At 36.1% G+C, this 18,341-nt stretch overlaps 1 protein-coding gene across 1 annotated transcript in view; it reads right to left on the bottom strand.

Moving 5' to 3' along the window:
• CFAP43 (cilia and flagella associated protein 43) overlaps nucleotides 1-18,341 on the bottom strand; it is a 48,385-nt gene that overhangs the window by 25,850 nt on the left and 4,194 nt on the right. Inside the window, exons 3-14 of the mRNA XM_050899121.1 lie at nucleotides 18,085-18,181; nucleotides 15,111-15,278; nucleotides 13,547-13,697; nucleotides 9,318-9,468; nucleotides 7,498-7,560; nucleotides 6,286-6,365; nucleotides 5,423-5,554; nucleotides 4,642-4,758; nucleotides 3,437-3,517; nucleotides 2,467-2,615; nucleotides 1,347-1,450; nucleotides 149-292 (exon numbers count right to left, since the gene is read on the bottom strand). Coding sequence (XP_050755078.1) covers nucleotides 149-292; nucleotides 1,347-1,450; nucleotides 2,467-2,615; nucleotides 3,437-3,517; nucleotides 4,642-4,758; nucleotides 5,423-5,554; nucleotides 6,286-6,365; nucleotides 7,498-7,560; nucleotides 9,318-9,468; nucleotides 13,547-13,697; nucleotides 15,111-15,278; nucleotides 18,085-18,181 — 1,437 coding nt within the window. The remainder of the gene's footprint in view (nucleotides 1-148; nucleotides 293-1,346; nucleotides 1,451-2,466; nucleotides 2,616-3,436; nucleotides 3,518-4,641; nucleotides 4,759-5,422; nucleotides 5,555-6,285; nucleotides 6,366-7,497; nucleotides 7,561-9,317; nucleotides 9,469-13,546; nucleotides 13,698-15,110; nucleotides 15,279-18,084; nucleotides 18,182-18,341) is intronic.

Below are 18,341 nucleotides of genomic sequence, written 5' to 3'. Positions count from 1 at the left end.
CTACAGACTGCTGTATAAGAAATGGTGTCCCCAGAGAATGTACAGATGAGATGAAGAGATTAAGATTGTTAGTATTTTGTGTTAAGGGATGGCAATAATATGTTCTTGCCTTATAAAAATATCACATAGTATATATTTCAATTCTTACCTGTTGTGAGTGCTGAAGATGATAGATAAAAAATTTCCAGTCTTGCTCGCTGGACCTCTGCTACATTAAGAAGTACCACCACTTCAACTAAGTCACTCTTTAAGTCAGAAACTACAGAAAGATCCAGCACTTCATCTGCCAACACTGAAGCAGGTAGGGAACACCAATGCAAATTGTTACTGAAGCATGGTAACATTGTTTTTACTAAGATATCATGTGAAACAAAACAAGATCCCTGTTCAGAATACATCTAAGCTCAACCACACGGTTTTGAAATTACATTAAAGTGTCAGACAAGCCACAACCTGGTTTCAGAAGGTGCTACATGCACACAACTTCAGCTTGAGGCATTGGGTGCTGAGAATGCTAAGCATCAGAGTGTTATTATTACGTTAAACATTCAAATCTGAGTTTACATCCAGCTTGAATTGTAGCAATTTTGAGGCTGTCTGCTGATAACTGCCAGATAAAGCAGAGAAAAGCCCTCCTCTAAGCAGCCCGCCAGACAATGAGAACATGATCAGGCAAATTCTGAAAATTATCTAAGGAAATGTAATTCTATATTTGTCAAACCAATTAAAATGATAATGTCCTTTATACTTTAAATTATGATGAAGATCTATATGCACAGATGTGATCTGTAAGTATAATGTTATTGGAATTGAGAGACTGCATAAACAAATTTACAAATTTCAGAAGAATTTTTTTGTAAATTAAAATTCCATCATTTTTTATTCTTCAGTATCAACCAGCAAAGCTGACAATTCCAGCAGTCCCCATGTTAATGATGTCTGGGGTGGATATTTGTAACAGGGGATTGCACCCAGCTATCGTGACCTATAGTTTTTTACTCTAAATTCTCATATGGCGAGCCACAAAGGTCTTAAGTTCTTTGCCAGCACTATTACTTTTGAGCTGGAGTTGTGATCGGTTGGTCAGCTAATCCTTTCTCTTCCCTGTGACTTATATATGCCCTGGAAGAAAAGTAATATTGGTGCATTTCGTAACTAAAATTACAGAGGAAAAAAAAAAGATTGGCCAGGACAAAATATGGTTGGGCAATAGGTGTGAAGAATATGTTTAGTCCTCCAAAAAAATAAGTAGAATGAAGGACAGCGGCTTAGTCTGACCAGTAAGTATACTTAAAATACATCAAATAGTGAAAACACAATGTAATTAATGTTGTTACATATATTACCTACATATCCAAGAACTTGGAATAATTTTGAAGGCCGGGCATCTAGAATAAAGATATGTCCCTCTGTAGCTCTAGCGATGAGGAACTGGCCACTCTGATCATAACTAGGTAAAATATAAATCCAAGTAGAAAACAGTTCAATACAGTCAATAAAAAGGGTCAAATAATTCCACTCCCATAACTCTGCTGACTTCATTGAGGGCATAAACGCAACTGAAATTTCAGCTTCTCAGTTTACAGGGTTAGGGCCTGATATAAAGCCCAGTGCTATGAGTGCAATTTCTAATTGAGTGGGTGGTCAATCTAAAGCTAATGATACTCCATAGCAGTCTATGTTAACAACTTTATTAAATCTTTCTTTGAAGTTCACTTTTTTAAAAATAAAATTACTATACAGATTTTGATATTATTTTGAATAGACATGTCTTTGTTTGCATTGATTTGACTTTGAATAAGCTGCTTTCTGTATCTATTTTTAATGCTTTATCTTGGGTAACTGTGAAAAGAGATCATATCTGAATGTCCAAATAACAGGCAGATTTATATTAGAGTTTAATGGTTCAAAATCCATTCTATTTTTTAAAAAGTAGAAGTAAAATATTCTCAGATTTTTCAATAACTGAAAACCCCCCCCTCAACCAAACAGAAAAAGCCTTTTAGATCACTAGAGCTAATTACAAGAGGACTGGTAAATGCTGGAACTGTAAACAAATGCATAATTAACAATGGTAATAAAAATCCACCATATAAGAAGGGATGACCAAAAGGCTTAAACTTAGCTTTGCAAAACCTCAAATTTATATTCAGTGAGAATTAACCCTCTAAATTCAGATACATGGAATTGTGCATAATTACTGCATATGGTGATCTGTCAGAAAGGATCTTATACATCAGTATCTTCAGTGCTCAGTTAAACCTTCTTAAAATACAGGTTCATTACATTTCTCTCATAAATCCTGCTACTACTCTGGCAAGCAATTCAGAGTATGTTGGAAAAAATTGAAGCTGTTAAAATATTTTACTTTGTTATTTTTAGAATAAAAACTTCAATTTTTTTGTTCAACTAACAGCATTACTCAATAAATTGACAATATTCCTGCCCTTGTTACTACATACTTACTGCAAAGACACCACTGGGAATTTGGAAAGAAAAATTCTGTGAACAACCCGTGGAGCTTCAACTTTGGTAACATCAAGGAAATAGATTTGACCTCTTTTGGTCCCTACAGCAACACTGTTGGAGGAGGGACAGCAAGCCATAGCAGTTGCCTAGTTGAGAAGTAAAAGATACTTAATAGTTCCATATCTTTTTATATATTATGCTATATGTTAGGATGCAATTTCTTTTACTATTTAAAAGTCCCTAAAATTTGGAGAAGAAACCTCAAGCGGTTTATCTAAAAAACTTTTTTTTTTAACAAAGAAAGGATTTTAGAGACATCATAGGAATTTTACCTATGCTCTGTATCTACATATCAAAAGCTAATTCTGCGCTCCTCAGAAAAAAAACCATATCCACTATCCAGATTTTAAGTGAAAGAAGTTCCACCTAAATAAAACAGTGAGTGTACTGTTATGTGTACAGCTGTTACAGAAAGGGATTTTTTTTCTTACTATATCAGATTTCAGGGTTTGCATGCATCTTAAATCAGGACAAAGCATTAACAGTTTGAAATACTTTCATCAACCCAATTCTTAAAACCTGGTTTTCAGATCAGTCAAGGCATTTAATTTTTATACACTTGAAACTTTGCTTTCATTTCTGACACTCATTAAAAATAAAAATCTAATAAAGTAATATCATAAAAATTTAGATTGTTATTTACAAATATGTGCTTAAAGACACACCACTAGGACATTAGTTTGAAATGTTTCCTCTGCTTTATGGCCAAGTTAAATACATGATTAGTTCAAGGAAACATTCTGAAAGATAATATCTTTTAAATCTCTTTCATGGGTTGTTCAAAGACACTACTGAGCTTTCCTCAGCACTGGTTGATCCAAATCTGTGGAATATTATGCTATAAATTGAAAAATATTAAAGAAAATTTTAAGTATCCGTCACTATATAAGCTCCTGGTTACATGTACCTCAATATCAATGCTTAGCTTGCTGAGGCAAGTTCCATCTTCCAGGAACCAAACTTGTACTTCACCTGAAATTGTTACAGACTGTTGAACAGAGAAAAACATAGTCAAAAGAAGGTGGAATAACCAAATAGTGTGGAAAAGACTAGTGATCTCCTATAGAATATAAATTCAACTAATGTCTGAGCATAGCAGATCAAGGGTTACTAGTTTTGCTTGGAATTATCTTGCTTTTCCTTTAAGTCCAGTTGCTGCAAGGTACACCTGCCTAAGGAAAACGTTTAATAATTTTTGTGAATTGCTGCAACTACAGGAATGGTCTTTAAGCAGAATGAGACAATCTAGGGCAAAACATGTAAGCTTGATCAATATTAGCACTCCCACAGTTCAGACAGCAATAGAAAAACCTGCTTGTAATTTTCTTTGCATGGGAAAGAGCTTAAGGAGAGGTCTTTTTTTCTCACACAAAAAATGATGTATATCATAACAGTGCTTGAGTTCTTCTTATATCCAGGCAATTTTGTAATTCCACAGAAAAGTATGGCTAGAGATCAATCAACCCTCACATTACTCATTCGGAGTCAGGTAAAATTTATCATTCCCATGCTAACAACAAACAAACAGATTCAGCAAACCTAATTGATTAAGACCTCAGGGTTCCTAGGCTGGCTACCTGAAGAATTCATGGCCTCGAGATGAATCAGACTTGCTGGCTAAAATATATGGCTTGCAGGACTCAAAGACATAGGAGGAAAGCAAGGAATTTCTCACAACGGACAGATCGATGAGTAAGGCCTTCTTTGTCCCTGGACCCAGGACAGAGGCATCTCTCAGGCTGTTCCAATTTGTGCTGAAGGCTGAAAAGATCAGTAGGAATTTCTTGTTCCAACATCTATTCTCTCAATTGAATCCACCTTTTGCTCAGCTATGTTCCTGAACAATAGTGAGTCACACAAATCAACAGCAGAACAAATATGACATTTTAGCAATCTGTGAATTACCCACCCTGCATTCTAGGGCAAGTTCTGACCCTTTTATAGGCCATACCTGAATTAATTCAATTTAATTCCTTAATGAGAAGTTACACAACTGTAACAAATATCAGAACAGTCCCAATCTCTGCAAGACTTTTGATTTTGTGCCTTAGCAACATATTGGTTACCTGAAAGGTGCCACTATTATATGTAAGAAAGAATACCATTTCTTACCACACAGTACTTGTTCCCTGGAGTAAGAAAATCAGCTGCCAGAAAACAACTTCTGCATGCGTCCAAGAGCTTGACAGCTTCTCCACTGTGGGCAGGTTTGTAAGTATAGACTGTCCCCTGACAAATAAAGAGAAATAATCCATCACTGGGCTATGAAACTTTTCATTAAAACCTTTCAAAGACTTCAACAAAAAATACTTATCTTTCTGAGCTTCACTCTTTAAAATTTTATACTTGACTCTAAACTGAGGTAAAAAAGTGCCCAGTAGAATTCAGCTGAATTTAGTGGATTATATTAATATACACTAGCTGAAAATCAGGTTAGTTCATTTTAGAGTGATCCAGCTAGTCACATTTTCAAGAAGTTTTGTTTCTCAAAATTGCTTTAATGAAATATTTTAAACCCACCCTATTTCATGTTACTCCAGGAATCAATAAATATTCTAAAACAACATAAAACACAAAACATAAATCTTAAGCTTTAAGAGATGTTTTTATCTAAAGATCTCAAAGCCTCTTAGAAACAATTCATAACTAATATTGACAAAGATTTTAGAACTTCTCTACTCATTTTACAAAAGGAGAATGAAATCAGAGAGAGACTGTGACCAAAGTTACCATTGCACTGCTATCATACGCAAGATGGACTAAGTTCACCTCTGATATAATTTGTTGACTTGTTTGATTACGTTACAGATATTTCATACCAATAGTATCAGCATATACATACAGAATCACAGGAACATCCCATTATGTAATGCTATTATCTCAAATGCTATACCTGGTCAGTGACAAGCAGAAGTACGGTGTAATCAGGAGAGAATATGAGGCTGGATATGGGTTGTAAGATATCAGTGCAGATTTTCATCTCATACTGCAGACCTTTGATGTGATAAAAGAATAGAATGCCCTCCTGTGCAGAAAAGTACAAATCCACATGAGGTCTAGGTGACTTATCCTAGCCCACTCCGGCAAAATGAACTGCAAGAACTTCTGAAAATCTCTAAAGTAACAGTGGTTAACTGTATGCGATCACTAATGGTCTCATTTGCCTTTAGTATGTTTAAAGCCAGAGGACTCTTCCCCTGGATAATAAATCTATTGAAAAATGAAGGTGTTCTTTAATACAAGTTTTAGTAACAGTCCATGCCTGATAACAACAGATGCTCTCATCAGTTAATACTGAAGATTTCATATTGGGTTTTTTGAGACAGTATAAGAATTTGTCCCACTCTTAAGCAGTAATGTACAATGGCATTGTCAGTTTGGGTTAAATATTGAGTTAGATTTTGCACAAAACAATTTGGCAGTTCTCTTGGCCATTTTCTCTCTTTTCCTATTTTTTGTCCATCCTTCTTTTCTGTTCCTCTAGAATACTCATTGTCTTTTGTTAAAAATAGGATTGTCCTCTTTTGTTGCTTCTTTGACTACAAAAATAGAATCTCTTCCCACCCTGCTCCCTTCCGATTTCTTGTCTCAGGTCTTAACAATGAAAATATATACACCACCAGAGGACCTTTATAGTTCTGCGGCCCTCCACTTTTTTCTAACTCCTGTCTTGGCAGTGAACTCTGCAAATATACTACATTTGAATGTTCTTTGATTTTCACAAGAGTAAGTTAAAAGGCATAAAGGATGCCTTACACTTCCAGCTGCGTACAGTCCCTCGTTACAAAGTGCCATGTCAAATAAAACCGGTTTTTGCAGATCCTTTGGTTTGCCACCTGAGAGCACAAAACCAACATAAAATATCAAATTTAATTTATTGCAACAATGTGTCTCAACTTCAAATCTGGGATGATTTACTATTTGTAAGTAAAAAGGCTCCATGGGCTATGTCTTCTTTGGACTTTTTGCTGTGATAATGAAGGAGAAGGTTGGTATACATAATTTGCAGTGACAGTACTACTGTGGTCTGATGAACCAGAAATTAATTTGAGAAATCATTTGATTTTGTAAAGGCTACTAAATAGCCACATTAAAGTTTGTCAATAATAGAATCATTGAGTCATTTAGGTTGGAAGGGACCCTAGAAGTTCTCTGATCCAGTCTCCTGCTCAGCACAGAGCCAACTTCAAACTCAGAACCAACTTCAGAGTTAGATCATGTTGTCCAGAGTCATATCCAGCTGAGGTCTGAATATACCCAAGAATGGAAATCCCATAGCTTCTCTGGGCAACTTGTCCCAATATCTGACTGCCTTCACTGTGAAAGTGTTTTTTTTCCTAATATCTACCCAGAATTTCCGTTGCTGCAAATTGTGTCCTTTTCCTGTCTGGTTCCATCTTCTCTGTAAGCTTTCATTAGGTAGCTGAAGCAACAGTAAAATCCCACATTTCCTTTTCTCCAGGCTGAACAAACATAGTTCTTTTAGCCCATCTTTGTATGTCATGTACTTAGACTCTGCAATAATCTTTGTGGCCCTGTGCTGAACATCGTCCATTATGTAAATATCTTTTTTGTACTGTGGAGCCCAAAACAAAGTGTTTGAAACAAACCTCTAAATCCTAACTCAACTAAATTACAACTGATTGCAGTTCTAAAAAAAGTTAATAGAACTAAGCAGTAGGGAACATATTCTAGCATCACTTATTCCAACTTAAATTAGAATGAACAGAAATTATTTCACTGCCACTGTTTCTCCTGCGGCTATTCATTTGGCTGTCTATTAGCACAAAAGCTATTAATCATTTGTCATGTAAACATATAAAAGATTGCCATCAATGCGTCTTACAGAGGCCAGTGTGAACTGAGTTTTTTTAACCAGTGGCTTCCTGCTGTACTCACATATTATTACTCCCAGACATCACTGGTGCTGCCTAAAAATCTATTAGCTTGATTTGAACATGGAAATACCTTTCTTTTTCTGTACTTCTCTACGAACATATGACACCACGTCCGATATTTTACGCATGTATTCTGTACAAAAGAAAACAATTTGTAATGTCAACCTTGTTTATATGTCAATATTGCAATAAAAGTCAGTTGTATTCCAGTCTACTGAGCAAAAGGCCAAGTTCAGTATACTGAATCAAAACTGTGCATTCTTCCCCAATATCCACCATTTCTGTCATTTATGCAACTGAGCAGGCACAATCTTTCTGTGATTCAGCTTACAGCTGTAAAAGGAGATAGCAATACTTGGCATGGAAAGTGGTACAGATGCAGATTTATCTATCTTCCAGTGCTAAGTTCTGGTATTGTTATTTCTAACTATGATTTTTTTATTTGATATACTTACCAAAGAAAAGTCAGTCAGTCTGAAAAAAATGCCCAAGTGAAATGTTGTGGCTGCTTATGATTCTGTTTGCAACACCGTAACAGGAATTTAGCATGTGCTTAAAGTTGGACATGCACTTAAGCATTCTGCTAAACAGATACAGATTGTAGTATGTTTTAAATTAAGCAGAAGCTTCAGTACAATATAAATACAGACAATTTTGTTACACAGTTTTAGGACAGGACTCAAAGAAGAATATACAGGCCAAGGAAAAGCTTAAAAAATAATGTATTACATGGCAAAAGAAGAAAACAAGATTATCACCAGCCTGTCTATTAACACTGATTCAGTGTTTATTAGAGAAACAGTTCTATGCTGGTCTACAACAGGATATTACCCAGTTCTAGTGCTAGGGAGAAGCACATTCCAGTACTCCTCTTAGACCTAACTGAACTAGTGAACTTCATGTGCACAGTAGGACTGACACCTTCCATCCCTGCAAAAGATGATAGGGTACAGGTTGCCATTGCCAGAACACTTTATGCTGGCTGTGTCTCACTGTCCTCCATCTTGGGAGCCCTCTGAATGGGCACAGAAGGGTAGCATGTGGCAGGCAGCACAGGAGAGACCTCGGGATTCCCAGAAAAAAGAAGGCATGGAATGGGCTGCTGCTGCCAGAAAACTTTAGTCAGTCACTAGCCTGCCAAAGGTCCCCATGAAAAAAGACAGGTGGGAATATATAAAGGGCAGACAAATCGCCTCGGCAAGTTGCAATCAATCTGAGGTCCTCCCATTCTAGAATAAATTAAAAGTAGATTTCTTTGTTTGAAGCCAAAGACATCTTCTGTTCACTCTCTGTGCTTCATACATTCTGCAGTAAAGCCTGATAGTCTTTACAGCCTTGTTTTCACTAGAAAATAGTTTATGTAAGAGCTGACCTTAAGGAATTCTATTAAGCAACGTTACATTAAATTCAGTTTTGTTGTTTGAAGACTCATCATGAGCCTTCAAAGATTTGTTCTAACATTATCTAGCATACCAAATGAGGACAATCCAATATTCCATGCAAAATAAAATAAATTATTGGTACTTAACTAAGAGTAAAAAGACTGTGTATAGCTGGTATATTAATAGTTTAATCTAGTAGAGCTGGTTAATAAGATCTGGGCTCCTGGAACTATTGTTCATTTTATCAGCTTTGATGTATTTAGAGCTTTTTCTCTTTTTTTGCCAAAGAAAAATGAAAGCCAATTATTGGGTGCTAAAGAAACCCACACAGAAGTTCAAAAGACATTCTCAAATGTTTATCATACTAATAAAAGAAATATGTTCTACAATACAGCTTTACAATTTCTGTAAGGTACACAATAGGAGAATAGAAGAAAGCAAAAAAAAGCTTTCACCTATCTACTTTCTTCCCTACTTGAATAAAACACATAACACAGCTATTTCTTACCAGGTAGAGGTTTTTGTTGAAGAACAGAAACACTGCATGTCTCAGCATCAATTGCCAAAACATATCCTTCTTTACAGCCCATGTAAATTTCCGAGGTTGCAGTCCAGCAGTGGGCAGTAGGATGCACTGAAGGCTTAATATAATTTCTAGGCTTCAGCACAAAAATAAACAAGTTCAATCAACAATTGACAAATATCTGTACAAGCAGTTACATACGTTTTAAGGCAAAAAAAAGATCATTACCTCATAAAGTCTGACCACTTGTATAACATCAGCCTTATTTTATTCAGTCATCCCTTCACTGAGGCCAGTAACTTGAGAAACAAGAACATTTTCCAGAAAAGTCTATGTCTGGACATAGTGGTGGAGAACTCGCTTCTCTACCTAGAAGCTTGTTTAAATGATGAATTATATTTTCATTGAAAAACTATATATTTTTAAATTTGAATTTCTCTGGATTTATTCTCCAGCACTTGCATCTGTTACAGTTTTGTCCTCTAGCTTGGAAATCCCTCCAGTATCTTCTCTACCCTTGCAAAGATATTGACCCACCATAACTAGGTCATCTCCCAATTTTTTCATGATAAACTTATGATAAAATTCAATAGATTGAGCCCCTAGAATTTTTTTTTTTAACGTCAGAATAGCACTGGAAGCCCAAATTGAAATGGTTACCCACTATGACCTCACCCTGACAAATGCTTTTCAAACTGCTTTTCAGAATAGTCTTCCACTTTGTAGACATAACCCGCACATGTGGTCTTGCATACTTGGCAGTACTAAAACACATTTTGTTTGAATAGTTTATCTTATCATATAATCCAAATTGCTCTGTAAAACGGCTCTGTCAACCTTTGTGTCATCTGCAAATTAGTTCTAGAAATATCCCTGCCACAGACTTTCCACGTGCCTTGAATTTCATTTTGCTAAATAAATCTCATCAATCCGTCATCCATGAAACAGGAAGAACAGAACTTCTCCACCAAATATTGTTAAAGACAGTGACCTGTTCAGATACAACAGTAACAGGGGTCATATAAATACCATGATAGAAAGAACCAGATTGAAGAGAATTAGGGGAGCGGGAGAGGGGAACAAAACACAAGAAAACCTTGGGAGAACATTTAAAAGAGAAGATTCAAAGAACCATGCATGTGAGCAGCAGTGGTGAGGAACACTAGACAATATGATGGATGAAAAAAAAGAAGAGTCTATAATTGTATAAAAAACCTGCTGTCTCACTAAAGGTTCTATAAAAAGAGAAAATATGGATGGACTTGTGATGAAAACATAGGACAGAGATTCATAAGTACCTAGATTTCATTAGTAAAATATGCCAAGGACTTGCTATATGATTCTGGGTAAGTAACCTACTCTCTATTTATGCTTACAAAGCATTTTTAATTTCTCAGGGGGAAAATGTTACAGAAATAAAGTATATTAATATTTACTTTATAAATCAAATAGGACTAACAGTAATAAATCTATAACAAATGGGGCTTTACATCACCCAGAGAAACATTTAATATAGGCATTTTCACTGATTTATGAGGCTTGAACATCACAAATCTTTGGGAAGGTTGTAACTGAACTACTGTGAATCACAAGCCTCCTGTGTAAAGACAACTTCTGTAATGTTCCTTTGTACCTGCTGTCATGACTATCTTTACACATAAACTAGATAAAATATGCTAATCCTAGGATGAGATTATGTAAATCCCAAACCAGGTTTCTTCTTGAACTGTGCATTGGTATGGTGATGCATAATAATAATAATAATAATGCCATCTTTTTTTGAACTTCTCTCCCTTTTGAGTAGCACCTCTTCAGGGAAAAAAAATCCAGGATGGATCCTTGTCATGAAAAGTTTTATAAAAGACAATGGAATAAAATTGGTACTGGGGACGAAGTGGAGTCAAGTGGGCTTGTCATGGTAAAGCATATTCAGAAAACTCAGGTCCCAACTGCAAGAAATACTGAAACAAAACTAAATCAATCTAATGCAAGAAAGAAAAGGATTGAAGGCTGCAGGATATTTCAATTCCTTTCACTCTGCTGCCCCGTTGTGGTTACACTTCGGTACATACCCAGCCTCAGTATCTTCTAGAGTATGGAACCCTAACACATTTCAAAGAAGCAAACAAGCGCACTGGCATTGGGCTCGCTTTTCTTACTTGCCTCTCATACATTCCTTAGGAGTGGGCTACAGCCTCCAAGGACCATGGACTACAGGGCGAGGACAACTCCTTTAAATAATAGTCTAAATAAATGGTTCTCCACTTTGGATGCTTATATCAAAGTGAAAAACATTGATCTCAACTGACTCGGATCTAGTGATAAAGAACAAAAATCCTTCTGTTGAATTCCAGAGATAGGGAGAGCTTCATCAGGCCATGATACTATTCCCACTGCATTCAACTGAGTGCACCTCATTAACCACCACAGGAGAAGCAGGTTGTCTCTTACTAATTGAAAAAGCATTGATGATAGTAGAGAGGAAAATAACTCCAAGGTATTTACAAATGTTGAGGCACAGATTTTAGGCCAGAGTCAGATAACTGCTCATGGACATTTGTAATGGTATACAAATCATCAGTGACAGTAACCATGGATACATCTGCCACAGCAGCCTGTCAATTTATAAAGACAGTGAAGAATGGTAGTTATAGCACTTCTATTTTGGACAGCCTGGTCCATTACAGTAACTGTAGTCTGAAGAGATCTGGATATCTGAGGAACTCAGCAAGTTCAGTCATTTTGATGTCTCTCAAAGTTGCTGCATTAGACACTTTTCAACATAAGGGTCTTGATAAAACAGTATTTCAAAGAACTATCTTCTCCATCAAGTATATTCTGATCAACTTGTGCAGTAATTGCTTTGCCAAAACCGTACGTTCCATGTTGGGGTGCTGGAAGCGGGTGCTTAACCTGACAAGACATAAGCATGCGATTCCCCCCCAGTGTGGGGGGTTACAAGATCTAGTAGTGGCTCAGTTTTTCTGCTAGGTTGGAGATGGAGCATATGTGCACAGGCATGCATGGAGGGGAGAATTAGTGCTGTAAGGCATAATAAATGCAAGTCCTGCAAAAAATTACTCAGCTGTCATAGTCTGGAGCAAGGTGAAAACGTCAGAAATTGATTCAGTGCCTCCCGGTGCTAAACTGTGAGTGTAGCACCTCACAATTTAGTACACAGGAAACAACAGACCACCACAACAACAAAAGGAACAACAACAGCTTGTATTTCTGCAAAAAACTTTCATTTCTAAATAACCTGATGTCCATTACCTTGTCAATCTTCACAACCAAAATACACCCATCTAGGGAATTTGGACAGTAAATAACTATTAAAATATTTACCGTGTAATTTGAAAGAAAAGGAAATCCTCGTCAAAGACTAGTAGAACAATCTACTCTTACTCCAGGAATATTTCTATGAATAAGGAGTACATAATCACCTTGAAGGTGCTAAAAAGAAATCTAGGTTTTTCTGAATGCAGTTGGGAATGCAAAGACCCTGTAGTGGTATCTAGTATGGTTGAAAGCACAAACTTTACCGTGTGGAAAAGTTCATGACATGGTTCTGCAAGTTCAAGCATAAGAACCTACCATTGCTGAATGGAACAGCATCCATTCAAGGACAGCCTCACAGACCTAATACGGCAGTTGTTTTTTTCCCCAGTACCTCTTGTAATTCACTTCACGGGCTAAAGAACAAAGTGGTTTTTGCAGTTCATCATCTGCACATAATATAAGAGGCAGTAAGGCAGAAGAAAAAGGCAATGCCCCTGATGAGCATATATCATCTTCATTTTCCATGTTCTAAGTGATCTGAAATATAAGCAGTTCATGTGTAATCAGAATCAGTAGAGGATGCTTGTTTGTTGTTATTGATTGTCCTGGAAACCAGGGCATCAGCAGTTACACAGTTAAAAACCTCTGCTAATCTGAATGCATGAAGCCATGAAAAGAGGATGAGGTCAGGAAAGCATCATTCCCTATTTTTATTTTTTATTCTGCTTTATAAGAAAAGTTTATGCACTGTGCAGTAGCAGCATGCTTTCTAAGTCTCCTGTCAAAATGGATTTCAAAAATATTGTTGAGACAACAGATCTATTTACTGGGTTGTACCTGTTTAACAGACATTAAAATTATTAATTTATTAACACCTATTTGCATAAAAAGTATAATGACTTGGAATAGTAAAAAGGAAAAAAATCAGTAACTACCATGAATATTTCTGCTTCTTCTCCCACCAGTCCAGCAATGGCTGAAACCGGCAAATCAGGGCCATGGTATGGATTGTCACTATGAGAAACTGGGAAAAACAAATCCTTACGAGGACTCACGGACCCTTGTCCATCAGGGAGTTTCACAGGGCTGTGAAAAAGCAAGAGACACTGTCTGAGGAGAAGAAATATTATGAATAGTAAATGCTGATACAAAACTGAGAAGCATGTTTTCAAAACTTTGAGACACCAACTCAGTTAATGGGCTTTACTTCTGCAAGAGTATTGGAGGACTGTTGTAGACAATCATTCTACATGGCACATACCATTTCACTGAAAAGTAACAGTAATTCTACTACAAAAGAGGAATGTTCCTAACTGGCAGAAATGGATTGCCATGTTCTATCTAGCTCAGTGTCTTTTCTTGTTGCCTTGTATAAACAGCTATTCTATGTTACTGTTTCCTTATTAACCAAGATTAATAAAGTCACACACCTAATTTGCATATGCTGTGAGGATTCATGCTTAATGTTTATTTGGAGAAAGCTTAACGATGATGAAAAATTATTAGTAGTATTTGCCTGTTGCACTCTGGTAATCGGTGTATGAGTGGCTGTTACAATGCAGGAGTTGAGGATTCTATAGTTTACAAACTATGTTGATTTATGACTTGGAAAAAAATTATGTAAAATAAACAATTCTCAGTGGAGTTTTAACCTCTACTGAATGGAATGAAAAGTGAGGAAAAAGGAGTATATATGTATTTTCACAGGTATACTCTATAATGACAAAAGGCAAAAAACAAATCAGTATTCTTTTCAGATCGCAAATTAAGGCCCTGTCTATACTTTCACTAGCATAACTGTGTCAGTGGCAATATGCTGGTTATATTCATAGTTAATGAGATCAAACACACTTGGGAATTGTAGAATAGCTGCCAGTGAAACAGCATAAGTGTTTTATTTCAAGGACTCCAACTTGAATGATACATACTACTTTTATACCAGCCTCAAAAAACATTTTAGCATAAATAAATTCTAGGTTTGCTGTGCCCAGTGAATTGCATTGACAGAGCCACCCCCTCTGGACCTGTAAATTGGTCACACAAGCTGGAAATCACACAGAAAACTGATACTGCTTTTGGTACAATTTGTGATTACAACATATTGTTTAACTATGCTTACTAGGAAACAACTTGATCCAAATTTGGTGGTTTCATAGCTACAAAAGCAATGCTCAACATAGCCACTTGCAGGAAAGCAGTCCAGGCACTACCTTAATTCAGTTACACAGCTTTTGACAGAGGCTGCCAAAGCAGCTGATTAGTATTAGCTTCATGATGTGCATAATCTGGACATGTGAGTGCTAAGAAATGAAATCATAAATTCAATTCACTTGATTGACTAGATAGATTCACACTGGTTGTGATTTAGCAATTACTGATTGCAATTGCTAGGTGAACTAAATTGGATTAAATTCTTCGCAAACAGATGTAGGTTGCTAGTCCTAGTTATTAAAATATATTTCTAGATTTTTCTCTCAACCTGAAGGGTGTTCCACTTACTTTCGCTTAAGGTGATGCTCGTCATTATTCCTTTCAATATGCCAGATAGTAACGGAGCTCTCATTAACAAAACACAGTTGTTGCCAATTCATAGGGTTAAAACTTAAAGAGGTTGCTGTTACCCCTGGCTGAGACTCACTGCACAGGAGGATATTTTCTTGCCAGTTCCTTCATTAAGGAGAGTAAAAGAAAATAAAATCCATTAAATAAGTCACAAACATTCAAGCCAATGATCTGGATGTGGTTATGACTGACATTCAAGACAAAGTTTGGAAAACAAATATTTTGTCACTGACAAAAAAATTCTGCTGTCAAACAAGTTAGGTCCTCTTGAGAATGAAAAGGAGGTGGTTAATTAGCCACACATATAATTATTACTGTTACAAAAAGATTGAATAGTAAAATAATTTTGAAACCTGACATTTTAGAAACATTATAATGCACTTCCTTTTGCGAAAAGAGCAACAGAGTCAAGAGACATGGATTTTTTTTCATCAGTTCCATCAGTGACTACTTGAATGGGCCCAAACAGTTAACTCTTCAGCACCCCAGGCCTTAGCCTTGCTTTTCCAATCCGCAAAATAATGATTATAATGCTTGCAGGCTTGCAGTTGGAAGGTATTATAATTAGGAAATAAAACACAGTCAGCCTGTGATTATCTATGGATGAATTACTTAGGTAATACAGTAATTGTGTTGTGAATGCAGACATACAAGCTACGGCTGCATTAACTAACTTGAGCACAAAACAGGGCAGAATTTGTGTGGGGCTGTTATGGATAGCTGACACAAGCCTGGGAATGTGCTTTCCACTGACTTTTCTTTTGTTCAGTGTAACCTATTTTATGGTCTCACCATCTAATTTGCATATTTCTCCATTATCTATATTAATTCTTGACTGCATTTGCATTTTTAGGTGCTGTCCAAGAACTGATTAACATCGTTTGAAGAAAATGGTTAAAACTGTTTCTTAATTTCTTGGACAATATATCTGACTGTTAATCTAAATAACATTTATAGCTTTAGTATTTGTCATTACTGCTGAGAGGGAAAAAACCTAAAATGCATATGCTGCTGTAAAGGGATTTAGTATAATGCTGTTGTTCTGGCCTGTAATAAATTCACTCACAGAAACAGATCAGGATGCAAGACAATGGTTAATATTGATAGCATATGCAAAAAATGAGAAGTATTCACACGCACACAGTAAGTCTCATTAAAATTACAGAAAGCTATAAGCTGCAATTCTGACTTTAAAAGCTATCAGTGTAGCGCTCTCTCTAAAGATCTGTCACAGCATGTTCTCATCTCATACCTAACAGATACTGCCAACACTCTTTTATAGTAGATAATTTATTAAGATCTGAAACTATATATGTATCTGAAAAAGAATCTGGCATTAAGCCTCTCCTTTGAACAGAAAAGAATAAAGATCTAGGGATAAAATACCTCAGATGAAAGGCAGTTTTTAGTTATCTATAAGCTTTCTATCTTTTGAGACTTTCAAAACATCTCTTATACCTCTGATTCCAAACTATCTGCTTAAAATACAGGGACTGTACAACCATCATGTTGTAATGACACATTAAGAATGCTAAACATTGAGATTTCTTTCATCTGTACACACACATTTCTACAATGAATGTACAATATAACCCAATTGCAAAAACGAAGGTCCTGATCTCACAGTAAATTCACACACTTCTGTTGAAGTTATTATAAACTCTAAGTTTAATACTGTAATGTAATTCTATTTTGTTACTAAATTCTTTCTGACTGGAATGTAGGATGGTTCTTCTATGACAATTATCTGCTGATAGTCATATGGTGATTCAAATAGGTTTAAATTGTTTGGCCTTGGAAATTGTCACTACTTTAAAGCATTTAAACATTTCTAGATATTTCAAGAATAATCTAGGGAAGTCTTTCAAGATGGTGGATTTTTGTTTAAGTGCACACAATGAACACATTAGATCATTTGTGTTATTTCTGCTGTAAGTGACAAACATGTAAGCTCTTCAGGCCAGTGAGGCTGTCTTGTTGGTTTCTACTGATATACACACACAGACATCCTTCCTGAACTACTGCATACTATCAGAGTTCACAGCAAACATTATTCTTCTTCATAAGAGATAAAGAAGAGGCATCTGTAATAGTATCTACTATCATTACTAAAATTCTGAAGTTACAGGAGTTTCTGCCTCTTCACTAATCATTGTACAAGAAAAGGTCATCATTAAATTGGGAGTATACAGAATATTCCTTACATGTTCTTGCTTGTCTCCCTCCTACTCCACCCTCCCCATTTGTTTTGAAGAAGTGCTTAGACTCTACAGTCAATGGAAGCTTGCCGGCAATGGAGGCAAGAGCAGGATTATATTTTTACAGAACAATTAAAAAAAATCAAATATTCTAACTTTTTGTATCTGCACCGTGTTATGTAACATTTTTTTTCATGATAATGAGCAGAAAATTATGATCTAACCCAGTGACCCATGGTAGTGTAATCACTGAGCAAAACTGTAAGACAGAACTAAGATCAAGCACAAGTAATTAAGAGGACTATTAAAGGGTCCAGGGGGGCAAAAAAGTAGAAATCGGCTTTAGAATGCTTTTCCTCTTTTCAGCAGGCAACTTTCTTTCACAAACAGCATGGTAGTCAACTTCCAAGGGTAAACAGATAATTAACTGATGCTGAAGACTTTAGAAGTACCCCAAAACACAAAATTTTGAAGAAGGTAGAAGATAGCTGTAGCAAAGTAACAGTCACTCTGACTAGTGGCTACTAATGCTAGAAAATAAACAGCAGATTTGGTACAGAAAGTTTGCTGACAATGATCAATCAGGAAAAAAAAGAGATGAAGGCAACCAGTGTGTCTTCCACATCTGTTAACTTAATTTATGCTAAAACTGCACACACAAAAAAATATGAATTAAATGTAAATGGTATTAGAGAATTTTTTTTTACTCTTACCATACTGAAAGAACAAACTCTGGGATTGAAGAGTAACTGGCTAGATATGGGCCTGTGCAACTAAACGCAAGTAAGGTGTAGTCCAGCTGAGCATTACCTGCAATGTAAAAATAAAAAACATGGTCTTTAATTGCCCGGACTTTACTGTATACTATCACAGATAGAGTACTCTTCTTGGTTCCTTTATATCTACTTTAACTCTTCAAAGACATTCTTCAGGCCCCCGATTCCTTTGCTTCACTCCATATTATCATTTT

This window comes from Gymnogyps californianus, chromosome 6, assembly GCF_018139145.2.
Source record: "Gymnogyps californianus isolate 813 chromosome 6, ASM1813914v2, whole genome shotgun sequence".
Classification (NCBI taxonomy): Eukaryota; Metazoa; Chordata; class Aves; order Accipitriformes; family Cathartidae; genus Gymnogyps; species Gymnogyps californianus.
The sequence above is the reverse complement of the archived record's forward strand: the minus strand, read 5'-3'. Positions and strand labels throughout refer to the sequence as shown.